Source organism: Falco rusticolus, chromosome 2, assembly GCF_015220075.1.
Source record: "Falco rusticolus isolate bFalRus1 chromosome 2, bFalRus1.pri, whole genome shotgun sequence".
NCBI lineage: Eukaryota > Metazoa > Chordata > Aves > Falconiformes > Falconidae > Falco > Falco rusticolus.
This window is the reverse complement of record NC_051188.1, coordinates 36337547-36364967: the sequence shown is the minus strand read 5'-3', so window position 1 is coordinate 36364967 and position 27421 is coordinate 36337547. Positions and strand designations below refer to the sequence as shown.

General features: G+C 40.9%; 1 protein-coding gene and 1 long non-coding RNA gene across 2 annotated transcripts in view; one reads left to right on the top strand and one right to left on the bottom strand.

Moving 5' to 3' along the window:
* Positions 1-17107, bottom strand: part of PCDH17 (protocadherin 17) — an 89516-nt gene extending 72409 nt beyond the window's left edge. The window contains exons 1-2 of the mRNA XM_037378250.1: positions 16604-17107; positions 11884-14950 (exon numbers count right to left, since the gene is read on the bottom strand). Coding sequence (XP_037234147.1) covers positions 11884-14511 — 2628 coding nt within the window. The 5' untranslated portion in view covers positions 14512-14950; positions 16604-17107. The remainder of the gene's footprint in view (positions 1-11883; positions 14951-16603) is intronic.
* Positions 17108-17967: 860 nt separating this feature from the next.
* Positions 17968-27421, top strand: part of LOC119143513 — a 40361-nt gene continuing 30907 nt past the window's right edge. The window contains exons 1-2 of the long non-coding RNA XR_005102735.1: positions 17968-18159; positions 22223-22347. This is a non-coding gene — a long non-coding RNA (uncharacterized LOC119143513). The remainder of the gene's footprint in view (positions 18160-22222; positions 22348-27421) is intronic.

The window sequence follows — 27421 nt, the reverse complement described above, 5'->3', positions numbered from 1 at the left end:
CTGAGACTCATAGTAATTATGTTTCTTTTTTAATAGAAATAGCCACAGGTAGTAACAAATTGGGTTTTGAGATGGGGAACTGGGCATGCATTGTAACCCAAATTACTATGTAATTGTCTTTATTATAAAATACTATAGAAAACCTATGGCTCAAAATTTAAATCAGGACAAAACCTTTCCTTTAAATGAAGTCCTCTCCTCCCACAACTATTCAACACAAATGCCTATTTCTTCCTTCACTGGTATCAGCAAGACCAGCATGACTGCAAGTAATTTATCTTTATCTAAACATCTTTGCCAATGTTAACCAAAATTTCTGAAGCTTACATTTGCCCAATAGAAACAGCTTTCTCTTGATTTACTTTCATTCAAGTGAAGTAGACTAGCAAGTAGGTGAAAATCTGGAAATCCAGCTACTTGTTCCTAAGGTTCCTTTGCCAGTATCAGGGGATGAAGAAAAGAGTGTGTGTGGTCTACATATACTTTAAATGAACTGAAATTAAAAGTTTTCTTCAAACTTCTGGAAGCCTGTTTGAAACAAATGAGCACAGGAAAGTACTTAAAAAGAGTTATTTCATGCTTGAAGGAATTATTATTCCATTACTGTCACGTTGTTGTGATAATGAGACATATACTGTTGGGAAAGATCATATACGTGGTGGCCAATGAACAAATAATAAAATAAATGTATCCAGTTACTTCAGTCCCTTGTAATACTATATCCTGTTAGGCCTGAAAAGAAGCTACAGGTGATTTAAACAGAAAACATGCATTTACAGATTGAGACAAAACGGAGACTATTCATTGAAAGAAATAACATAAAACATTTTGTTTGCCCCTCTTTTTCACCCAGCGGTAACTGATACATTCCTTGCCTCGGAGCTATGATATGCAAATTATCGTGTGCTTTTAATACCTAACACAGTTGATGGAAGCAACTGAGAGCTGATTATTCTCATATGTGACATGACTTATACCTTCTTTTCATCATTACGCTAAATCTTGGTCTGATAGTGGGCTAAAAAGCTTCAAGACGTGTAACTTCCACCATAAACTGGAAAATGAGGCCCTTCCTTACCTATACTCTTGCCTCGGGGAAAAAAAAAGACAACAGCATTTGTTTCTAAACTTGATGTTTTCTAGGTTGCAGCAAAAGGTGCAGATTGACTGCATCTTCCAAAACACTGTTACACAGCTATGTACAGATCATACACCATATCTAAAGAAACCTAGATGCACATTGGTTGTTAACAATGCCTTTTATCCAGCTAAATGTTTTTTTTGAGTCCATGCTGCTCTTTTATCTATGTATCTCCACATAAGCATTCATACACACAGTTATGTGATCTGACATACAGTCCAGAAATCTAAATAGTTTCTAAGGCTTTGTGGCTGCCATTTCTAAATGGCTTCTAAACTCATTATTTCCCAAGCACTCTAAATTCCACTATATTCTTATTGTCATTTGATCCACTGAAATAGAGAGATCAGAAAAGAGCACACTTGGTACTTTACAGCTGTGGCTGGATAATCTTGCTCATGATCATCAAAGCAGGATTGTTTTTATGATCTTCAAATCCGCATATCAAATTACGCAAGTCTATGCAAAAAAGCAAAAATATCAAATATTCAGACATGAGGACTATCTCAATAGAGTACTAGAGAATGCAGTTGGAGGATAAGTGAACAGCTTCTGCAGCTTTGCAGTGTTTTTAAAGCAGAGGAGAGAAGCAACAGGGAGCAGTTCAGCTAACACAGACTAACAGATTCTGGACTGAATTCTGCACACGCTTATGCACATCAGCAACCCCACTCCTGTAAGTGATCTATTCAGTCAATGGTTCTATTGATCTAAATTAAAATATTCACTGAATAAGTGTTTTAAGGATCATGCCTTGAAAGACATAATACTAATGTAATTGCACATATATAAGTAAGTTTCCATAGGCCTCAAAATTGCTTATGCACTGATTAAGGACATGATGACGTGCTCTCTCTAGATTTGTGGAAAAAGAGTCTTTTCCTTAATACTGTGTAGGAGCAAAGTCCAAGCGCTGAATCTGAGGTCCGTTATTAAAACAATGTTCTTTACTTTGTCACCTTTAAAATTTTATAGAATACAAATATTTTCATTAAGAATTAATGAAACTTTGTTTAGCCCACTTCAGCTCACCTTTTTTTTAAACTGAGCTGTAGCTAAACAAGCTTAACCATAAATGGTTTCTTAGCAATCAGCAAAGAACGAGACAAAAATATAGTAAGTAAAGAGACTGACTGACATGTTCTGTGTTTGATTCATGGCATTCATTAAAAACAACAGAATAACACCATCAGAAGTTTAAAACAAAATTGTATTAATCAAAGAATACATATAACTGTCTTTAGGAACAAATTATGCATTTAAAAAATACAAATTGTGATTCACATGTCTGCTCTCTATTAAAAAAAATCCTTTAGCTATTATTAAAAATACATTAAAATCCTTCAAATTTTGATGAAGCCATTATATACCTTTTGTTTTTAATTCAATTGTCAAGTGTGCTTCCAATGATTTTAAAAACAGTATATATCTACAAAGCAAGCAAGAGTTTATAGCTTTGAAGACTTGAAATTGATTTTTAACGCACCAGCTTTCAAACACTACAAAGGCTGCTCTCTGCTGATAAAGACAGTAAACAAGAAACTGTCCTTTAAATGTTCCCTTTAATGTTTTTCTTTAATTAAAAATCAATAAAAAAAACATTGCAACATTAAAAAAAAATAAATTAAGACATTAAAACATGTTTAAGGTTTTTGACACGACTCATTCAAACTAGAACCAAAACTTCTGATGTTACTTTTGTTTACTTGTGTTAGTTTAGACTTTCTTTGTACTGTAAACATTGTTAATCAAGAAATAAAACCACGTAAAAGTAGTTTATCACTGAACACAGCTAATTTTATTGAGTAGTTATGTTAAAAATGTGATGAAATAGAACTAGACATTATAAAAGTACTGAAGTAAAAAGATTTTTTAATACCTTTAGATGATTTTAATATATTCCTTTCCTCTAATCAGACCAAAGCCTATTTATGTAGATTAGTTACATCTAGAGTCTCATTTATCCAACCTGTATTTATCCTTTGATCACAAAGCTTGTTAACTTAAATGGTCTTTTATTGTTATGATTCGTTTTCCCATAATTATGCAGTTTAACTGCCTGATTCTTTTTTGAATAAATATATGCAAACGCGCCAATCATATTCAGCAGTGTTATGCTGGATGCTCAATGAACTGTAAGAGCCATTTCAATACAATAAAACTGCCTGGAAGTGTTCCAGGGCAAGGACTGCAAATACCAGTAATCATAGTGTCACTGGAACTAGTACAGACAAATACAAGCGTGTCACACATATATCAATAGATGGTCTGAAACACCGCCTGAAACTAATTTTGCATGTCTATCACTGCAAGAATTTACAATGCACTGTTCAGAGGTCCCACCCACACAGCTGAAATTATGCATTTTTATCTTGTAACAAGACTTTTCTTTTCCCCTTTAGAGTCCTCCTTTGGCGTGCCACAGAGGCGGCTGCACACAACCACCCAGCAGGGAACAGGATGTGATTAGAAACTTTTCTATTATGGGTAAAAGCATTTTAGGAACCAGAGGATCTCTGATCTGATACATACATCGCCAAGCCCGTAGAAAGGTCCATGGCTAAAATAAAATTCTGTTCATTAGAAGGATTTTACTTGCCTAGATCACTTATAGTGTACTAAATTGAAAATAGATCAGCATGGGACTGATTGTCTTGAGGGCTGAAAGAGAATATATCCCCTCACTGCACAAAAGTGAGATGCAAATTGATCTTTATGCTGTCCCTCTGTGCAAGCAGCACTAAAAATTGTCTGAAACTATGCATTTATATCTTTATATGTAGATGGACTCTTCAATCTTGAGGACACTAGACAAAGAAAGGAACTATCATCTCATCTCAAACAAGTGAGATTAATTGATCTTCTGCTATCCTTTCTGTATAGGTAACACCACTAACTAGTAGAAGCAATTCAGTAGAAGAAAGAGATGGTTCTCATGTGACCTTAATAAGCAGGAATTGTATCAGCAGCCTTTGGGATTTAGCTAGAAAATATATGATTGCTCAAGGAGGTTATTTAAAGCACTGCCTAATATCCTAATTAACAGGGACATTCATATGCATTTGCTTGTTCTTGAATGTATTACTTAATACTGAGTATTTAATCTAAAATGCTTAATAATTTTTTTTTTCTTTCTCATAGGATTTATAGTAAATAATCCAGTATCTTCTTCTGTTAATAAAAAAAAAAAAAATGTCTACATCAGACTTAAAAACAAAGGTTGCACTAAAAAGACCATAACAAATATATTACCAGAGCTTAGAATGCACCCTGGCTAAAATTTATGGCAGGCTGCACAAGAGTCCATGTCACCTTATTCTATCAGTGAAAGCAGCAACTAGTTACTCTCTTTTTTCTCCCCTTAAAAACATAACAAATGAAACAAACTCAAGCAACATTTCCCCAAAAATAATTTTGTCCCTTTTTTCCTTGTACCTTTTTCTTCTTCTCTCTTTTTTTTGTTTTGTTTTTTGTTGGTTTTTTTCTTTTCTATTTAAGTAAGAGCCTGCAGTCTCCTGAGAGTTTCACTTGTTTCCTTTATTTCTGAGCCCTTTAGCATTAATTTCACCACTTCTCTTCTTACAGCTGAAGTAGAGATACAATTGAAAGTATAAAGCTCTCAGGCTATCTGCTGCAAAAATTTGTCCCAACTGCTCTACTCTGACCTTTTGACATCAAAGGATTGCTTCTATACTTTTAAAGATAAAAACAGAGCTGTGTTTCTGCTCCGGTCAACAAATCATTGTTTAACTTCTTTTCACAGAAAATTCTTACCTGTTGGAAAATACTAGTACTAGTGTCAAAATGCCTTTTCTTTATACATGCAGGCACTTCTCAGTCTTGAAGAGGTATCTCAAGACCTCTGCCATGCATCCTATTATGTTTTCTTTCTGAAGAAAACAACCCATATACATACACTTTTTATTTGCAGAATGAGTGTCTTGCATAGCGAAACCTAAAACTAATTTGACAAGGCATTTTAACTTTTGTAGAAATAACAAAAGAAAGTGAAATCAAGCAGAATCTTTAAAAACATATGTGTATGGTATTACCCAGTATGGTAATGTTTCCTGGGAAGGAAAAATGCTAGGAGAAAAAGAACAAAAAGAAGAAAAAAAAATTCATTTGAAAACAAAATCCTAACTGTTTTACAGCCAAATGTTGTGACTTGGGAAGAAATTATTTTTTTTTAATTACATTTTTGACTCATTAGAGAAGCCAGGTTGTATCTATGCTTTCTTAATACCAGCTGACATTTGAGAATATTTTACAAGTACCTAATGATAATTTTCCATGTAAAAGTATTTGCTGAATTTTAAGAATAATGCTCTATTATACACCCTTTCAAAAATATATGAAAATGTGGAAATATATGTTCATCAATAATGTTCAATGGAGTCTTTGATTTTAGTTTTGTACCTGATTACGCTAAGTTAATGGTTGAACCTGATGATCTTCAAGGTCTTTTCCAACTTAAACGATTTATGATTCTATGTTACAGTTCACGTCATAGTTACAATATCCTCTAAATTATTTCCAGTCTCCTTAATTATTTGTAAAGAACCTGTAAGAAAAGATCACAAAAACCTGAAATCTAAAAAAAAATGACCGAATCATACTATTCTTAGCTGCACTCTGTAAGGGTCTTAATCACAATTTACTCTTGAACCACTGAAATCATTGACAAAGTCAAAATTATTTTATTGACTGAAATGTAAGAACAAGCCTTTTCATCAGCCTGGGTGAGGATAACAGAAACCTGACCAAACCTACTGTTTAAAGGTAACTCCTCAAAGGATCAGTCATTGAAGTTTCACTGGTAATTTTGTGGATTTTCCCATTTAAGGGAAAATTTGCATGGATTTTCCCATTTAAGCTTAGGTACTGACAGGGAGCACCAAGATGAGGAAAGCTCAGACAACTTTAAGAGCCATTAAGAGCTGTGATCTGGTAAATCCTCATAACTTGCTTCATGTCTTTTATTTTAACTGCACTAACTTTCTTCAACTCTTAGATTTTATAAAACGGCAAGTTCTATGGAGATGCTATTATTCTTAATTTATTGGCTAACTAGAATTCCTGTTCTGGCAATACCATGTACTTCCTCGTGATAGCAATATTCTACTTCAGACTCCTTAATTGTCTTTTTCTCTATTGTGTTTATTGTTCTGTATTACAGCATATAATCTTGCTCTGGTTCTTTAGATATTTTATTTTTTTTATATGGACCTATATATCAGGAATGATCCTTTTGAAATAACATTGATGTAAATAATGACAGAAAGGAGCCCAAGGTCAAGACCAGAGCAGATGTAATGCAGAATAGGAGCCCAATTCTGCTTCCTCTGCCTATTTCAGCAGCCAGGGCAGATGCCATAGTGAGCAGTATGTTGCCAGATCTGGTCCTGAAATACATATACTTGTGTCACTGTACTATGCAGCATACCTTGAAAAAAAATTAAACAATGCTTCATGAAAATATAGAAAAGAACCTGTCCTGAAATTCTTACACAGCCAACCCTGGCACTGATTTAACTGAATAAGTAAAACTAAAGCTACAGCATGATGTAACACAAAATCATACTAACTACAGACTGTATTTACACAATGCAAACATTCACTGAGGTTATTTTGCAAGACATCTAACCATGTAAAACACTACAAAAACTACCATAATGTATCTTTGACAGGTAGTTCTGAAGTTTCATGTGATGACAATTTAGTGTCCTTAGATACAGCCCTAGAATATGGAGCTGTGAAATTTTGGGAATTACAGAGTACGAACCTACAAACTTGCCAATGTGTAGAAATGACCTGGCAACCTCTTGGTGCAAAATGTTAACTTCTACTAGCTCTAGTGAGAGAGAATAATATTCCTCATTTGCAGCAGAAGATATAAAAATAAAGAATAAATACCTCTGTTTTCATATAGGAATTTAAATCACTGAGAACGGATGCAACTTCTGTGAAGAAGGTTGCTTCTCCTTATACTGCAGCAACTGCACAGTTCTTTTTGCAATCTTGAAATTTCTGGGCTGAAGTTTCTCAAAGTAAAGCATGGGATAGTATATCTAAAGGCAGAGCAGCACTAATATAGCTTATGTTTTCTATTTCCCATGAAGACTATCTTCCTAGGTACTACTAGACACCTGGCAATGAAGCTGCACTGGGACTTGACAGTAATCTGTTGACACATCATAAACATCAGGTGCCTGAAGTATTAAGAATGATCTGTACTTTATCTTAAAATGCTACAGAACTGCCTAGTACAGCAGCTACAGTGATTCCCAGCTTGAGCACTTCTTGCAACACAGGCATTCTTTTTTAGCTGTCGTTTAGCAAATGCTGTGACCACCGTTTTCATTATTCATGCCTGTGCCATTCCTGATATACTTACAAACCTCTCCAAGTTGCACCACAAGTATAATAATAAATAGTGCCTAGGATGATCAACCCTACTTGCATATGTAGTTCTGTACATAACTGTTATGTCACTTTGAGGAACCTATTTCCAAAACCTACTTGTTAAAAGAAACTGTTTGCTTCCCTTTCTCTCTCCATTTTTTTATCTATTATAAACCTGCAAGAAGAAATTGTGACTTACTCACCCAGGAAAAAGTGAACTGATTAGCTCAGAACTTTTTGACAGGAGAGGTATGAACATATATGTGTATGTTGTACATGGTATTTCTTTTTGTAATGTCTGCTCTTCAAAATAAATCTAAATTTTGTTTCTCTTAGTCAGGTGAGTAGGTCAGCTTGATTTACTCACCAGAATGAGATGAACGGAATTTGCCCAGTAGTCTTTAAGCTCTAGAGTGAACAGAAATTTTCTTTCAGGCATGTTAAGTTTCCATTTTTTTCTGCTTTCCTCTTTTTTTCTCACCAATAAAAATGAATAGTTTAGACCTTAAGTGATTCAAAGGTCACATGGAATTTTGAATCTGGTGATGGTAAGTGTATAGCACTGGCCTATCTAAAGTATGTTTAGAATATGATTGCTGAAGTTAAAAGCAGTGACACTTGCTAAAGTGTAGCTGTTTTAACTTCCCAGTATGTTACGAAACTGCTCTTCATAGGCATGAACCTCATGCCCACACCAGATCACAAAGAGTCCCTAAGCACTTGCAAGTTTCATACACCAAGAAAAGCTGAAGCTATACAGCACCCTTGGATGTTCATCCAAAATTTTATACATACATGTATGTATGCATGTTTAAATTACTTAACTTTCATGGTACTGAAGAAGTTCATCGATTCACTAAGTAACACATGCAACCGTGGTACATAGCTGGATGCTACAAAGTAGTGAGTAAACACACAAGTTGCTAAACCGTGTGACTAACGTATTACAGAAGTCACTTAAAGAGAGGCAACATTATACCACTCTTACTCAGGCAGTATTTTATTTAACTGCTGATCATTCTGGGTCAGTCGGAAACCCATAGTCACTAAGTAATGCTTTGCTCCACAGGTGTTCATTGATATAAATTGGGCTATCTGTAGAATAAAATACTATTCATGAGAAATAAGGGAACCATAAAGCCTACTGACTTTACTAGCTCTTATTAGTAAGCAAAGCAAAAAAATTGTTATGCGCTCCTAATAAGAGTAAGAAAATTTGGATCTTACTGAGAAAGAAATTATTTATTTGATTTTAAATATTAATAGACTCAATTGGATATACCAAGTAATATAATATTTAGCATGTGTATATATATCCATAGATATATAAGTATGTATATATATATAAACATAAAGTTTTAATAACAGCCTCCTGCTAGAGAATACTTGCCAAGAAAATGAGAGTGAAGAAATACAGTTCCATTGTACGAATTACATACCGTGAGATTCTCGTGGTTCAGTAATGTATTTGGAAAAACTAAAGCGAATATTCACTAGAGAACACTTAGACAATCGTTTACTTTTCCCTTACTGAGGTAATGAAGAAAACTGCTTTTCTGAACTGACTAATGAAAGGAGATGATAAAGCAGCTGTTTGAATTCTGTATCTTTTTTCCACTGGCTATACTTTTGATTTCTAACTGTGCAATTTACTTTTCCAGACACAGGTTTCCTGGAGTGATTATGGATACAGTAGACCCAGAGAGGTGGGCTGATCTTTTACTATTTCTCCCTGAGTCTTTAGTTTGAATTTTACATGAGGCAGAAGTACAGGACCAGACACAAAGTAGTGTCTACATTCTAAATGCAAATCTTATATAAAATTTACTCCAGGGATGTGGAGATGGAGAATACAAAATGGATTTTAGCAATGCAAAATTATAGTGAAGAGGATCAGATTTTCCCATCTAGCTACTTTACTTCTGCGCCTTTCCTAAATAGAAACCAACCACTCTGTTTCATATTGTGTATTTGTTTTGTCAATACAACTACAAAAATATAATATCAATAAGTATGTTTAAACAGGTTGTTCATTAGGGAAAAATGAATTTTTCCTCATCTACTGGCTGGACCATCTCGACATTCAAAACATTCTGTGTAGATATTCAGGGAAAGTAAAAAAATATTGGATATACCAGTATGTGCTATGAGGAGTTATGGTTAACATTTCCCACAGTTGTCATAATGAAAACTCTTAGAGAAACCACAACACACCTTTTTATGGGAGGAAATTCCTCTTTTAGTTTTATATAGATCTCAGAAGAAAAAAAAAAATCATGATTGATATTATACAGTGAACACTGTAAAAAAAGGAATCATATTTTCCATAGGGATTTTACACTACAATTTAATCTTTACTACTCAGTAGCATCAACACATGAATTAATTGCTTTATATAGACATTACATCGTTGTAGGAAAAGTATAATTTTCTGTCTTTTAGTAACTATTACACTTGTCAGTGGGGAAAAAAAATGTGGAGTTTTTTTAGCATTCTGACAACTCCATTTTACAGTAAAAAAGTTGACATTACTTAAACAAGTGTCATTGAAAGTTATTTATTTTTTAAAGCATGAATTATAAATCAAATTATCTCCAGTTGTGCCCTAACCTAAACTCTATCCTGAAGTGTCACTTTTTGTTAAAATCAATTTCAGATTTTAAGTATTGCTCCACTCACCTAATTGAGAGGAACACAAATTCATGATAGGCATAAAAGGAAATCGTTTCTGTGACACAACTCAATAGTGGGTTGAGGATTAGTTCACAGTGACCTTGTACAGACAGCTTTTTGCTTTTTTTGTTTCCTTCCCCGCCCCCCCCCTCTCCCCCCCCCCCCCCCCCCCCAGCTATAAATATTCAATTTCTAGGCCATCAGTTACTGGAATTTTGGTTGCTTAACTTGCCAATTACTGATGGCCACTTCTATTTAGTTTAAAACATTAGATTCAGCTGGCGACTAGAACATTCTGCGTTCACAAACCACAGGGTGTGGTAACTCCAAGGTATTATGAATTTTCTTTTGGTACATCAAGTGTCTACAGTGCAACTTCTCTCCCACAAGCTGCATACACAAAATGAGTCTGTGTCACTTCTGATACACTCAGCTCATTCCCTTATGAGTCAGAACAGCATATTAGGAGAACCACAGGATAAAACATTTCAAATGTATTTAATAGCCATTATCCAGAGCCTGCTTTCAATCCAAATGTTAAAAATCACTTTGGAACATACCTGTAGTATTTGAACATTGAGCTGCATTAATCATGAAGTAGAACTTTAAATTCAATCAACTGGAGCCAAATTCTGCCCTCACCTTCACTCTGCAAGTTCACTGCTCTGGAATACATCTTCTGAGTTTGGACTTTAAACTACCTGCTAAAAATTAAGTCATTCTTTGATCAGCACCCTGTATCCAATGGTCCAAATTCTGCCATTTCTTACATTCACAAAAGTTGGTAGAGGACAGTGTGGATATAACTGGCAGCAGAATGCAGCCCAGCTGTAATTTCTAAATAAGTTTTGGTAGGAGACAGAGCATGTAAGCCTTTCGCTATAAAGCAGTCATCAATATTGACTCAGGCTACTGGAAATCTGACTAGTTGTTTTGCTGTTTTATGACAGGATGTAAGTTTTGTTAACATTTGGGGGTAGGAGGGAATCATCACATACAATTTCTTTCTATTTGACTAAGCAGAATTTTCAGCACTGCAGGTTTGGTCTTTTATGGGGAGAGGAGGAGGCAATGGGGCCCCAATGATAATGTTATGCATTAAAAAAAAATATATATATATTCTAAAGAAGGAAATAATAAAAAAAACCCCATACATCTTGGAAAGATAGCTCATATTTACATACAGGGTTGGAGGGCTATAATACGCTGTTGCAATAGATGTCCTCAGTGTGTAGAGTTTCTCCCATGTCCTGCTAGTTACTGCAGATGATATGACTGCTTCAGAAACACCCTGCCCCTTCTCCACCCCAAACCAAAGCAAAGGGAAACCTGTGGAAGTGCCCACCTCAGATGACCTTCTGCGAAAACACCCCAGTGTGCCCCAAACATACTAAATGCCTGCCTGCACTCTCACACGTACCTCTAGCACTGCCGTAACTCTGTTTCAGTGAGAATTTACTTTGGAATCACAGAGGCAAGACTGGTGTGACAGCACAACCAGACCCACCAGACGTGGTCTGGTTCCACTTTCATTAAGTCCACCTCTCTTTAGTGACTTGTGTTGGTCCCTTCAGTGGTGCTCTACAGCAGATTTCACTGCAGACAAAAGGTAAAGTAAAACCAGCGTCTAAAGTGAGGTCCAGGGTATTCTAAAAGTCTCCTACCTGAATTATGGACATCCGGCTCGGGGGAGCCTCGCTGGCGTTAGTCCCTTGCCCTGTGAAGCTGGTGTGGCAGCCCACATGTCCCTGGGGTACAGTCAGGTTGTTGGAGGCGGGCTTCAGGTACATCACCTCAGACCTGGGAGAGCTGAGGGGCAGGCGGGTCTGGTAGTCAAAGTACATGGGTGAGGTGGCCAGGGATGGGCTGCTCACCACGTTCATGACATTGAGGGGGCCCCGGCTGTCCTCGCCCTCACTGGGCACCAGCATAATGTCATTCTTGCTGATCTTCTTCTTCTTGCCCTTGCCCCCTCCACTGCCACTGCCTCCTCCTCCCCCGCCACTGCCTCCCCCTCCTCCCAGCTGAGGGTGGCTATACTCGGCGATGCGACAATTATAGGTGCGGATTTCCTTGTTCTCTCGCTTGCACTTCACAGCAATTGTGATCATGGCAGCCAGCAAGATGATGGAGACAGTGCTCAACGTCACGATCAGGGGCAGTGACAAGTCCCAGTGTGGTCGCCGATGCTGCTCTCCATTCACCTGCGGCTCACCAGCCTCAGGCAAGGGCCCTGCCAACGCTCTGACAATGAGCTTGGCCACTGCAGAGAGGCTGGGCTTGCCATGGTCACTGACTTTCACCACCAGTTCAGCCACAGGGCTGAGCTCCTCCCAGTAGGGGTGCAAGGTGCGAATCTCACCGCTAGTGGGGTCCATCTCAAAAAGGTGCTCCTCATTGCCTTCCACAATCTCATACGTGAGGCGCCCACTCTCCCCAAAGTCACTGTCCAGGGCACGGACGGTGCCCACGGGGTAGCCCACCCCAGCATTGCGTGGCACTTGCAGCTCGGCGGTGTCATTGATGAGAGCAGGCAGGACAATGAGGGGCGCATTGTCATTGACATCGAGCACAGTGACACGCACCGTGGCATTGCTTTCACGGTGCGGTGAACCTGAGTCTTTGGCCAGCACACGAAACTCAAAGTGCTTTGTCTGCTCGTAGTTGAAGCTCCTTAGGGCATAGATAGCACCATTGGTGGGGTTGACGGAGACATAGGTGTAGATGGAGACATCTCCCACATGCCCGGGCAGAATGGAGTAAGAGACTGTCCCATTTTGGCCCAGGTCGGGGTCCTGGGCCAAGACAGATCCCAGATACTCTCCAGGGATGTTGTTCTCAGGCACCTGTAACACGTAGAGGTTCTTGCTGAAGTGGGGTGGGTTGTCATTCTCATCGAGGATCCGGACAGAGAATGACTTGGTGGAGTTGAGTGGAGGGTTGCCCCCATCACGTGCCACGATGGTCACATTGTACTCATCCTGTGCCTCGCGGTCCAGGGGCCGGTCGGTGACCACGGTATAGAAGTTGTCATAGTTCTCCTCCAGGGTGAAAGGGACGGCTCCAGGTCCACCACCACCACCAAGCACCCGGCACTGGAGCTGCCCGTTCTTGCCTGAGTCACGGTCAGTGACCCGCACCAGGGCAATGACAGTGCCTGGTGGGGCAGCCTCACTCAGTGCTCCCTGGCGAACAGAGACAAAGCCAATGGTGGGTGCATTGTCGTTGCGGTCAATGAGGCGGACGGTGACCTTGCAGTGAGCAGGGATGGGATTGGGCCCCAGGTCCCGAGCCTGGACATCGATCTCAATGAGGCCACTTTCCTCATAGTCCAGGTTGCCCTTGACACGGATGAGGCCACTCTGCGGGTCGATGCTAAACAGGTCGCGGACACGCTCGGGTGCATAGCCACTGAAGGAGTAGAGTACCTCTCCATTGGTACCCTCGTCAGCATCAGTGGCATTAAGGTCAATGACGGCAGTGCCCAGTGGCGCATTCTCTGGTAGCTCTACCACGTAGGAAGCTGCCTCAAAGATGGGGCTGTTGTCATTGGAGTCAATGAGGCGCACGTTGATCTGCACTGTGCCGGAGCGAGGCGGGTCACCGCCGTCCAGTGCTGTCAGTACCAGGGTGTGGTGACTCTGCTCCTCACGGTCTAATGGCTTCTGGATGACCAGCTCTGGAAACTTCGTGCCATCACCACGGGACTTCACGTCAAGGGAGAAGAGGCCGTAGTCATCACGAGTGAGCAGGTAGGTGCGCAGCCCGTTGTCGCCGGCATCTGGGTCATGGGCACTGGTGAGGGGGAAGCGGGTGCCTGGTGCAGCGTTTTCCGAGATGTCCATGTCCACTTGGTCAGAGGGGAAGGCCGGTGCGTTGTCATTCAGGTCCTGGATCTCCACCTTGATCATGCAGATCTCCTGGTCGTTGGCGAACACCTCGAGGGACAGCTGGCACTTGGTGCTGCGCCGGCACAGCGCCTCTCGGTCAATGCGCTGCTTGGTGTAGAGCAGCCCGCTCTCCCCGTCCACGTCCAGGAGGTGCGGGGCTGAGTTCTCCAGCACCCGGAATGTGGACTTGGGGCCGCGGGCGCCGCCGGCGCCGCCGCCGGGAACGCCGCGCTCCGCGGGCAGCATCCCGCCGCCCGCCGCGCCCGCCGCCAGCCGCGCATCGCGGCCGATGTTCCCGATGACCGTGCCCGCTCCCTGCTCCTCCGGCACCGAGTAATTCAGGTTTTTCAGCGACAGGGCGGGAGCCCAGCAGAGAAAGAAGCAACAAATGGAAAGGTACATCCCCGAGCAGGGGTGGGGGCGGCAGCAGCTGCAGCGGCGACCAGGGTCGTCCCCGTCTTCTCTGCCTCCTGCGCTGGGTTTGTTCTTCCTCCTCCTCCTTCAGCTCTCTTTTCTTACCCCCCACCCCTTCTTTCTTTTTTTTTTCTTTTTTTTTTTACCTTGTCTCTCCCCACCCCTATATTTTAAGTTCCTGAACCTGTTGCTCTAAAGCATCTGCAGAGACACAGGATGAGAGGCAGCAAATAGACCATGTAGCTCAGAGGGAGGGAGCAATCGGGGAGGGGGGGCGGGGGAGCTTCAGCAGTGTTTCAGCAAGCGCTTGCCGTGCTTGCAGTCCCCTCGCAGTTACTTTGGCTGTCCAACTTCGGCAGTGGGAGGATTTCAAAAATCAGGAAATTTGCAAAAGATCTTCTTCGGCCCAGGCGAAGAGTTCCCGATCCTTGAATCCCCGCAGATGTACAAAGGATAATAAAAATAACAACAATAATAAAAAATCGGCGGCAGTGGTTGTTTTTCTAAAAACTATCAAAAACATTTTTTAAAAAAAATATCTGTATTTATATATACATAGGAAAGAGGGGTGGCCACAGGTTTCTAAGCAGGGGCAGAAAAGCTTATTTGCTACTCATCGCTTGTGATGCGATTGATGGGGTGGAGGGGGTAGGAGAAACAGAAGGGGGGGGGGGAAGTCTTAGCTTGTTGAAACCCCTCTTCGTGTGCAGTGAGAGGCAGTGAAACGGCTGATTGCACCGCGGGGTTGTTGGTTTTCAGGGAGTGTTTTGCTGCATTTAGAGATCTGATCTTGCATTGCTTGCGGCGGAGAGCTGCATCTAGCTGCCATCGGTATTCCCCCCCACCCCACCCCCCCCGTCTCGTACACCCTCACTGTTTCCTTCGCGATTCAGAAGGCGAGGGAACGAGGACTGCAGGGCAAGAGGAGAAAACACAACACACACACACAAAAAAAAAAAACCCACAAAACAAAACACGGCAAAAACTAGTGTCCCGATTTGTAGTTTCCTTTCTCTCCCTCTACTACCAGTCTCCCACTCGCCCCTTTTGTGGGGAAAAAATTAAGAAACCCACCAGCTGACCGTCGTCGTTAGCACTAAATACGTATTTTGAGAGAAATCATAGGCTGTGCTCAATCAGATGCACACTTGGGTTTCTTTAAGACAGGCCAGTAGCCGCCGCCACCACCACATCCTTTCTCTCCGTGTGCCTATGCGTGTGTGCCTATGCGTGTCTGAGGAGCTGCACTTTTCTCGATGCAGTTTAATTCCAGTTTGCTTTTCTCTCCAGCCGAGAGGAAATCAACAGGCAACCATGGCTGGACGCATAGATTTTTTTTAAAAAAAGAGAGCAAGAGAGAGAGAAAGGGGAGGGGGAGGGAGAAAGAAAAGCCACCACACACACTCTCTCAGTCTCTCGCTAAAAGGGAAACAGTCTCTGTATTCACAGGGCTGCGCTATCAAGTGCCTCTTTTCTTTCTATTCAGCATCTCCTTCCAATGACACTGCCGCCTAGTCCTCTTCATTTAGGGGATGGGAGAAGAAGAGGAAAAACAACCCTGGCGATGGATAAAGTGGGAGATCTTTTAATCGACTAATTCGCTTATATTAAAACCTATGCAGTTCCGCGATTGGTGCGATGCATTTTTTCTGCAGTCCTTTCAAGCTTTAACACTCTCACTAGGCATCTTGGTACAGGGGAGAAGAGCGGAGGCAACGGCGTTGCCCCTCTCTGATACACCTTTCCCAGCGATACGGTGTATAGGTAAATATCGGGGAAGGGTAGCTAAATTTTATTTCAGGTTCTGTTAACAACCAGAAATAAGTGAATGGCACATCCAGAAATGCAGGTGTTTTAATCTGCTGGATGATTCAGATCCAGCGGAACAAATCACATTCACTATCGCCTCATGTTCCTCCCTTCACAGACATTAGTTGCAGCTTCTTCCTAACGCTTCTCTGACTCACTCTATAGACAGGAAAAAGAATTTAATCAGATTTATATTGGGGAGGGGGGGAGGGGAGGGGGGGGGAAAAAAGAAGGGGGAGGAATGTCGGATCCAGCTACACTTTTACTATACCTCTTTCTCCAGGAGACTGAGGATCAGGAAAACAAGGCTGTTATCCACTCACTGGCACAGAGGCGCGTCTGTCTCCTGCTTTGCTGAGTGTTTTTAACCACCTTTCCTCAGTGTTATGTGTGAAATAAATCAGAGATCTTTCATATTAAAAGAAAAAAAAAAACACACCACCAACAAAAAAACATAGGTTCCCAATATATAGCTCACAGATTTAGTTCCGAGTCTCAGTTCTGCACTGTTTTTTTTTCTCCTTTATTTGAGTCCGGACCCAAAGTACACAGTAAATTCTGCAACCTGTGGTAGAGAGGCTTTCAAAAGAAAAAAAAATATTCTTCTCTGCCTCATTGATGGGTGGCCCCTTGCAAACAGACGGTCGCCAGTCTTAGCCAGACAGCACGCGAAACGAACGCCGATCCCCGATAAACCAGATCCATTTCACCAGCCGCCCGCAGGTAAGTGGAGAATTCAGCGAAAATTCAACAGTTGGAGCCGCTCTCTGCCTCTCTCTCCCCCCCCCCCCCCCCCCCCCCCCGCCTCCTCCTCTCCTCTCCGCCTCGCCTCCCTCACTGCAGCACTCGCGGGGCCGCCGCGCCGCGCTCACCCAGCGCCGCTCGCCGACTGCCTCTATTCACCTCACGCCGCGGCTTAAACATTGATACGGATTCCCGGCCAGCCAATCGGCGGTGGCGGCGGCGACCGGCCCCGACGCCGGCCCGCCAATGGGAGGAGGCAGGCGGGCGGCGGGGGCGGGGCCGCGGCGGGCGCTGGGTGTCATTGATTAGATCGGTTCGGTGGGAGACGCGCAACACGCCAAGGGCTCGGGCGGGCGGGCGGGCGGGTTGCGGTGTCTCGTCGCCGCGCACCGCAGCGCCGCGCCCCCAGCCCCCCCGGCCGCGCCAGATTTACTTATTTATTTACTTATTTATTTCTCACTGTCCGTCCCCGTCCCGTCCCCTCCCCCCCCCCCCCCCCCCCCCCCCCCGTTATTTATTTTTAAGACATATTAACAAGTCTTCCGTGATGACGGGTGGGAGCGGAGGAGGGACGCGACACCCCTGCACTCCGCCAAAGCTCTGCGAGGGCGAGGACTTGACTCCGCGGCAGGGTCCCCCCAGCCGCCCGAGGCAGGGACCCGCCGCGCTGCCCCGCCGCCCCGGGGGCAGTGGCGTGCGTGTATGTGTGGACGGGGAACCCCCCGTGGCCCTGCGGGTGCCGCCCCGAGCGGGTCTCGCCCTCCCCGAGGGGCAGGTCCTGAGCCCGGGGGCGCCCCCCGTTCCACCCGCGGGGCCGCTGTGCGGGGGAGGGGGGCGCGTTGGCAGCCCGGCGGTGCGGGGCTCGGGGCCGCAGCAGCGCCACCCCCTCCCCTCCCCTGGCCGCCCCTCCCGGAGCGGCGCCCGCCCCCGCCGCCGGCGCGGAGGGGGGATGCCGGCCGGGGGCGGCGGGCGCGGGGGGAGGCCCGAGGCTGGAGAGGTGCGTGCTCGGATTGCCGGAGCGCCGGTCTCGACCCGTGCGTACCCAAATGAAGCTGCCATTTGTGAGCTGTGAGTGACGAGCGTGTAAGTAGCATGAATCATTTAGGGGGAAAAGCGAGAGAGAGGAGGAAAAAGGAAGCAACTCGAGCAATTATAAGACGATCCTGACGATTATTTTAGGAGCAGCTCTTAAAATTGATTCGGTTGAGGAAGGTGCTCTTTCGCCTTGCTCAATAGGATAACCTTAAGCCCTCTCTGAGTTATGATGTCCATAGATATAATTTGACTTGGAGAAAGTCTTCCAAATTTATGAATTCAAATAAGTGTTCTTTCTAGACGCATCTTCTCGTCCTGAAGACCTCTTTGCAGCTTTGAAACGGATAGTTCGCCATGCAGAGCGAGTCTGCTAGTAACCGTTATAAACCTAATACTGTGTTAAAATGCGGTATATAAATAAACTATACATACATTAGGGCAGCGTAAAATCACTACTCTCAGACGTGCCAACTTTCAGTGCGAGAGCGACAGACAGACGAAATAACGGATATGTTTACAAACTGGGCTTTGCTTGCTGTGGGAGGGCTTCAGACTGGCTGGCGGGAGCCGCCGGGATCGGCGGAGGCACTTATCCGGTGGAGTGCTCTGTGAAAGCAGCACAACTCTAAAAATGTACCAAACACCAGAGTAAGCCCCTGAGCTAGCAGGGGACCTCGTTTCGTTGTACCGTGGTCCTGTGCTTTCCTCTCCTTATCCCGTAGCCTATGCCAAACCTTCAGGATGGCTCAGGGTATCCAGAGGGTATCCAGAGATTTTCTAGGCAAGTTCTGCTATCGGGGTGGGGGTGGGTGGGTGGAGGGGGTCATTGCCGTTGTGTGATGGCTCCCTCTAGCGTGCTACAGCCACTGCTGCACCTGGGGCATGTACCGCGCCTGCCTGCCCCAGGGCGTGCACGCGCCCTAACTCCAGGTTCCTTCCCAAGAGAGCTGGAGAGCACCAGCGGGAAAAAACAGTTTCACTATTACAGTGGCATATGCTATGTGCTATATTTCTGACGACGTTTGTCATGGTTTACTTATGTTAAATGCCACAAAACCCAAGCCGAATTTGAGTGTTTTCTCAGGAGGCTAGTGTCTCCATCGCTTTTTCCTCCAGCCTAGTGAATGCCCGCCTTTTTTTTTTTTTTTTTTATATGACTCAGCATTACACAATAAATACTCTGACTCCACAATGAAGTCAATACATTTGAGGGCATTCTGCAGTTTGTAAAACAAGTACTTGGGACTCTGAATTAAGGGGAAAACCATATAACACTCTATCCAAGTAACTGGAGTCTTTGCTTGTAAAATCTGCCTTTTTTTACCAAACATCTTGCAGCTTACAACATCCCATTGATACCAATGACATGCATGGAATACTTAGAGGAAAGATAAAATCTGAATCACTAGCACTAGATCCTCAAACCTATGACTGACTACCAGGTGATGATCATAAATGAAATGCTTACGTCTTGCTTTACATGTCACTGTGGTTTTTAGTCTTAACTTCAACAGAGCTGTTTTTTAATACTTATTTTCAGGTATGGCTGATTATTAACAATTTCTAATGATTTATTGGAAATCATATCAGCTTGACATCTTTAAAAATTATGGTTCTAAAACCTAATAGAGACTTAGGTGCCTAACTGGAAAAAGCCAGATAAAAAATTATGCCTGCATATGAATAGATGCGTCTGCAAGGCTGATGTTTGTTACATCAGACAGTTTATAACAACAAAATGGCATTTATTGATTTTAATCCACCTGTGCAAGTAATGAATATTTTATTTGTTCGATGATTTTACAGTATATCTACAATAGTTTTTCTGTCAAATTTGTAGCACACAGTACATGTTTGATAGCTTAAACTGGCATCATAATTTTCTATACATTCATTAGGAAATTGCTGTATTTTTCACATAGAAAAGTCAGAAATGTTTGAAGGTAATGCCAATAATACCTATATGCTGTGCCACTTCACTGGCTGTTGAATATATAGTGTACATGTACTGGGGAGCAAAAATGAAACAAAAGAGAAAAAAAAAAGTGCTTATTAACACTTTGGTGAGAAAGCTGTACTGTGGAGAGGCTAATACATAGACAAAATGTAAGTCCTTAATAATAGAAATACACATCTGGTTTACATTATCTGACAGATCAAGAAAAACACATTAAATACACTGTACAGGAGAAGCTCGACAGTAGAACAAAGTCCAGTATAACAGCCCTAACTAACCTATGTATGGAGGGGTTAAATTATGCTTTGGAAAACTACTTTTTGATACTTGAAATGTTTATTTGTTGGAAGCTGTAGTTTCACATCTATCAAAATAACACATAGTAATAGGACGCATCTCAAAACCAACTTTAAAAAAATGCTGATTAATCTTGAACATAATGCAACAGTATTCAGACTTTTTGGGGAAAGTGTTCATAACAAAATCTAGTAGATTATTATTCTGTCCTCGGCAAAGACAGGTAAATCTACTTTCAAAAAAAAAAAAAAAAAGGAAATAAATAAGAGATATCCTCAATCAAAAGTGTTGAGATGAAAATCTTTAGTCTCAGTGTGGAGGGTACTTAAGCATAGCACAAAAGTCTCAGAACAAATATCCCTAAACAAATAAAAGAAAACAGGAAGGCAAAGAAAAGATCAATATAGTTAAATGTCAAGGTTCAATATTTAAGTTATTTGAGCCTAAAATGTATCATTGGGAAAGCCCAAATCCAATAATCTTGAAAACAATAGAAAGAAGTAAAATTAGAAAGCCAAGGAGGGAATTTGAGGAACAAAGAATCCATATATAAGAGAATGAATTACCTGCTAAAAAACAAACATATGCTTTACCTATATTGGGAAGCCATGACAGAACTGGTGGGCCTATTAATTGGCTGGCTATAAAAGAAAAAGTATTGCAGAGAAATTCAATTTCTGTACTCTAGTACCCACAGCAAATGACATTTCCTCACATCCCCTTTTTTTAAGATGACGAGGGTGTGTACTAAGGTGTCAACAATGAGATACTTAAAGAACAAAAAGCATCTTATGGTAGTTATCAAGCATTCTTACAGAATCTGAAAATGAGGTAAATGAACTATTTAAAATATGCAGTCGTTAAGATCAGTTACTATGTGTGAGGATTAAAACGTACAAAATCTGTTTGTCTTTTAAGAAGGCTAAAAAGGGTGATTAAGGAATTACGGTGTGACAAGCTTTACTTTTAGTAGTAGTATAAAATCAGTTAAAAATGACAATAAAAAATAGAAATTATACGACATCTAGAGAAGTGTAAGAGGACTGTCCAGAAACTCAATGAAATCAATAGAAACCTTTCCACTGATTTGATTCATCCCATAACAGCAAAGTAGTACAACTTACATAGATTAAAAGGACATCTCTTCCATTTATCAGTATTGTTTCAAAGTAGCAACAGAACAATAGATAAAAATATTTTTGTCACTCTGTGTGTAAGCAGTTTTATGTCAATGTAAATGTGAGTCCACACCAGCAGGACGTAGAAAAGAGGATAGTTGCTGAGAAAGGGAGTACGAAATAATAGTGCAGTAGGTAAGGGAAAAAGAAGGTAAGGGGCTGTAAATGATGTTAGTGGGCTAATGGAGGGGCCAGGGTCCAAGAAGAGAGATGAACAGGAAAAGTGTGCTCAAGTGAGGTGTAGGGTGATTTTAAAAGACTTTGTGCAAATGAAATTAGCAAGTAGGAGCTAAGCCTGAGATTGTCACTGAAAAAGTTGGTACCTATGGTTTCAATCTAGCTGGGAAGTATTACGTTTACAGTTCTACCTGTGTCATTTTGGAAACAAGCAAACACACACACACAAAGATTCATTAGGCTTACAGAAAGGGTGACTTGTTAGGCCACAGGTGAGTGGCTTAGGACTTGGATTCTCATGCCTCTCTTCAGGCATGTTAGCTGATGACTGTTTAGCACAGATACAGAAACTTTTTTTTCTTTTATCACAGTGAAAACAGGACACATTGAGATCAAACCCAGCATGTTTCAAACAGACTAAGTACAAGTTTTCTTAATGATTTTAAAAAATAAAGCAATTTCTTTAAGAGCAATTGAGCTAATGAAAACCATTTTCCTACAGGTGTGTCTCTTAATTTTCCACTACTGCCAGCTTCCTCCTGTGTCTTCAGTGGTGGTTACCCTGCAGATGTGAGTGGCTGGCTGAGAAAGACATGCTGCTGGGCCAGGCAGCAGCTGCCTGGAAAGGTACAGCGGTGATTTTTCCTTCTCTCAGGGTATCAGTTTATCTCCCATACATACCACCAACTGGAATGAAATTTAAACTATGATCACCTTTGAAATATCTATCCCACTTACAAAATTTATTGAAATTGTCCAGTAGGTCACAAAGTTACTGGGCAGAATGATGGAGCGACAAAGGTAGTGGCCAAGTGAGTTGTTTGTTTACTTACATAGCCTCCTTTAAAAAAAAAAAACAACTTAGAACATTAAAAATTAAAACATTTTAGCCATGATGATAATCCTAGGGGTATGATATGGCACAGTAATATGATCATATGATATGACTTGTCATGTTGTCATAATGCATGCACTTACATTACTGGTGAGATGAGAATACACGGTGTAAGTACAGACACTAGATTTTGTAACACAGAATAGAAAATATTTTCATTTTCAAATAAAGGATATTCTCTGAAGCATTTAGAAACTTTTCTGAAGCAAATTTTTTATGGATTTTTCTTAAACCTGGCAATTTTTGTTTTCATGGTAAATTGCACTAAACCCTGTAGAGATCAGCAATATGTTTTGTTTCACTGAATAGTGAAGTACTTTACTGATGAAAATCTGGTTTGTGAATTATTTGTGACAAATTTGTGAGAGATTAGAGTACATCCATCCTTTATTATTATAACAATTTAAATATTTGTTTAGAAATTGGTAAAAGTAATTACAATTTATTAAATACTTAGATTAGTAGATGGTGTTTAGTTTATCTGCAGTTATTTTAAGTTAATGTCTTCTATGTCCTTTAAAGATTATGTGGCAGTACAGATGTTTGTCATCTTGTTCCCTTCTGGGTTAGGCGGCACTCTGGAAAGGGGGGAGATTGTGCCTTTCTTGAGAATGCACGAGCAAAGAGACTTAGAGAGGTGCAGGATAAAAAAGGAGAATGAGGAAAGGAAAATAAAAAGACCAGAGTGAGCAGAAATTCTAGAAAGTGCTGAGAAAAGCAGGGAAGAGAACTGCTATTCAAGTCTGAGAGGGGAAGGAAAGAAAATGTTTGGGCTTGGGGAGAGGACTCTGCAAACCTGTGGAGCTGCTGGACTGAGACTGTACATGGGACAAGCAGACCTGCTGACTCACAGCAGCATGAGCCAGGGATGTTCATCTACACCTTTTCTGTTCTGTCTCACTTTGGTTGCTCCATGAATTTTATTTTTTTTTGGGGGGGGGGGTAAAATCTGATCTTTAGGGTTTAAAAATTTTCCAGGAGTGTTGGTAGTGCTTGCTTTAAGGAAAAAGTAGAAGCAGATCCAGCTCAAAGATCTGCCTAAGTGGCATACATTGTGCAGATAGAAGTACTGGTACAGTACTGATAGAGAACAAAGTTGGAGAAGCCAAAATTAAAGTAATATTTCAAGAAGAACATATCTGATGATACAAAAGGTCAGAAAAGTCAAATAAAACGGGGGCCCTGATGACAGTCTTGACAGGTGTATTTCCTGAGAGCAGTCAAATGCAAAAGCATGTGCTGCACGGAACTGTAAGAAAGATGCTCTACCAGTCTTTAAGATTATGCTTACTGAGATTAGGTATGGAACAAATCTTTTTCCTTCTCTTCATTAAAAAAAACAACCAAACAAAAAGATTAACCAAACAAGACTGCTGACCCAACAGAGTCTGAGGAAGCTTCTGGATATTTCTCATGTTTCTTATGCAGGGATGTCTCTAATAATATGAAGATATTCTATTAATAATGTTATTAGTAATAATAATTAGTAATTCAGAATTCCCTTCGGTGAATTCAGTAAGTGATCTCAATATACTGTGTCAGTGGACCTCCTTTAAGAAGAAAATTGCTGCACCTTCCAAGTTACAATATTATTGAGAGCAGGCTGATACTGTTGTTGAGTCAAGTTGATCTCTGGCTAGCACAGCAGAGCCAATAATTTTTTTAACAGGAATATCACAGGCTTCCCACATGTCACACCTTCAAGCTGCAGGAGGCTTGAGTCACTTACTCAAAATATTTTCCCAAACTTTAAGCATCAGGGTGTTGCTTCTTACAGAATGGTAGGTTTTTATTGTTCACTTTTCTAGTATTTCATTATTACAGTTGCTTCAGAGCTAATGTTTACTGCCAGTAGCCAAGGAATTGTGGTAGAGCTCAATGTATCACTTTTTCCTCTTAAAGCACTACTTAGAGGTTGAAGGCTGTAACAACAGTCAGACAGGTCAGCAATTTAGTTGTGAAGGCAAGACCTGTGTCTTTGTGGAAATTCAGAGCTGGTGCTGCCACCTCCAAGTAGTGGCAGGAAGCAGAGGAATGAGGAAGACTCCAAAATAATTTACATGTAAAATACTGAGTATTCCCGAGCCACAGAAATTCACCTCTGCTAGTATTACAGTTACTCCCCACATGGGATGAAGACGTCGTGGTCTTTGAAACTTCTGGTTTCCAAGTGCAGTGCTTAGTTTCCTGAAGAGAATAAGCCTGAGCTATAAGTACAAATTAATCTCTGTGTATAAATTTGCAGGAGATAAATTTTCTACTGGAAACAAAACCAAATATAAAAAAGAAAAAAGAAAAAGAAAAAAAATAATTAAACCAGATTTCTGATTGTTGGTTATTTCCATATTTTTGTCATTTTAGTTTTTCTAAGTTACCATTTTGCACCCACTGACAACGTTGCAAACTGTCCCTAGGGTTTATGAATTTTTTTATACATTGCTTACTAAAGATTCTACAAGCTGAATTTGCCTGTTATGCAACCCTTTTGTTTCCAAAGTATTCCCTTATTCAGTTATGCAGTTAGTAGCGCCACTTTAAACATGACTGATTGCAACACCGTAAACAATTCTGTTGCTAAATCTCACAGAGAAATGGAATCCCATTTACTCTCTCCTAGCTGCAATTTCATAAGATTAGAAAGAAGGGAAAAAAAAAAAAACCAAACAAACCAACCCCAAAAAACCACAACACCAAATAACCCCAAGGTAATGAAGTTGTCTCTACTCTCCATGCCAAAAGTCCAGGGACACAACTAGGAATAAATAATTATAAAAATAATAATGATAATAATAATAAAAAAAAATCTGTTGAGCCAGGCGTCCCACTTGTATGGTTGCCTTTTGAAAGGGAGCAGCATCTTTAGACTTTCTGTAGGTAAAAACCTTTCTTTGCTAGTTTACACATATATTTGAAACCAACCACTCAGTTTTGTTCCTTCTAACCCTTTTCATTTGTATCCTCCTGTGTGAGCTCCAACATAAACAAGACTCGTAAACAGCAGACTATAGATAAGCTTTCAAAATGTTATGTGGCATTTTACTTACATATCTGTCAAGTAAAAGGTTAGAATCTTCACTTTTTAAAGGAAAACATACCAATTAGCAGCAAGGCAAGGCTGTCTAGAGCATGAGGTTTTCAAAGTTTGACACGTCTGTAGATGCAACACAACCCATTTCTTTGTATGAAGGTCCCTTTCATTTTCCGATGGTGGGTGAGGATCCAGGGAGGGCCCCACCTCTAAGGAGTTTCCAGGTGCTCACAGGAATTACAAAATGAGGTTCTTTGCCTGATGTGTCCAGTATAGCTACAGCTGCATAATGGGGTAGCAGATGATTGCTTCACCTTGTTTGCCTACCAAACTGAGGACTTAATATTGGTTTCAGTGGCCTTAAGTGCCAAATAGGTTGTGAAACACTTCTATCCCCAGCGCGCAGGAAAATAAGGAAGACTTGAAGGCTTTCTTCCTGGCATGAGCTAGTGGGACTGCAGGTCACAGTGAAAGCTGGAGAGTGATGACAGCAGCCTGTGTGGGGCCACCAGTCCCTGTCCTGATGGGACATTGGCAGCCGGTGCTCAGGGACATGCAGGGCTTTGGCTTCATCCCCTCAACACATTGGCCATCTGAGATAAGCTGACCTGACAGTTGGCTGCCAGCACAGAGCAATAGGAGTTTGTGCCCCCCTTAGAGCCAGGGGCAAGCAAGACAGGAAATTATATTTCTAAAAGCCATAATTCCCTTCTCTGTTTGCTTCTGGGATGGTGCTGCTATGCATCCCCCTTTCTGCAGGCAAACTGTTGTCTTACAGTCTTGTCATAAGTGATTAGTCAGAATCCAGTGCTATAAAAAACCCAGAACCAAATGTAATAACCAAGGTGCAAAATTAACATTTAAAAAATCCTATAACCTGCTGCAAAAACATCCTAAAATTAAAATATGAAATACTGTGTCCTTGAGACCACTAAAAATGCTTAATGGATTTATCTGTCTTTATGAAAGATTTAAAGAGGCTTGATTTTTTTAAAATTGCAATGTGTCCATGTCCTGGAAGTAAAGTGCTTTAAAGCAACTTGATGAGTACATAAAATCACGTGTAACTCTGGAAATCTAAAAGAAAAAGTACATGTTGTTGGATTACCTATGTAAAAAACAGAGAAAGAAAGAGAAACAGAAAAAAAAATCCATGCAAATGTAAATCCTAGTTAGTATTTCTATTGTTAAGTTTTATCTGTTAGGTGCCAAAACAGTTTTTAGTTTTATACAGGAAAGTGTATTCATGGCTGCTGCCCTGAGGAATTTATAGTGTCAATAAATTAACATAAATGAATTGCTACAATTTTCGTTTTATTATAATATCTTAAATAGTTAGCAGACTTAACAGCTTTACATACATCTAGAGATAACATCTGAATTGCAAATAAATCACTACAAAATATATGTTGCAGACAGTTTTTATTTAATGTGCACCGTCATTAAGTATTTAAATGGCTTACTTCTGCCATTTGCCTGTTCCACTAAATGTGTCCACTGTAGTGTGTAAAGGGGAGTGTACTATATTAAGACAGGTAATATTTTAAATTAAGATTTGGTTTACACTACAGGTGTTTAATTTGTATCTAATGAGTCAGTTACATTACTAAAAAAGGATAGTTATTTTAAATATATTTATTCAGATGTAGGGAATATATAATTGATTTTTATTCTTTTCTTTACTTCTGTATCTCTTAATAACTAGTTCCTGTTTAACATGTCGTAACTGCTATTAAACCTGAATTAAATGCTTTTTGGAGGATTGCTATTTAAAGTTT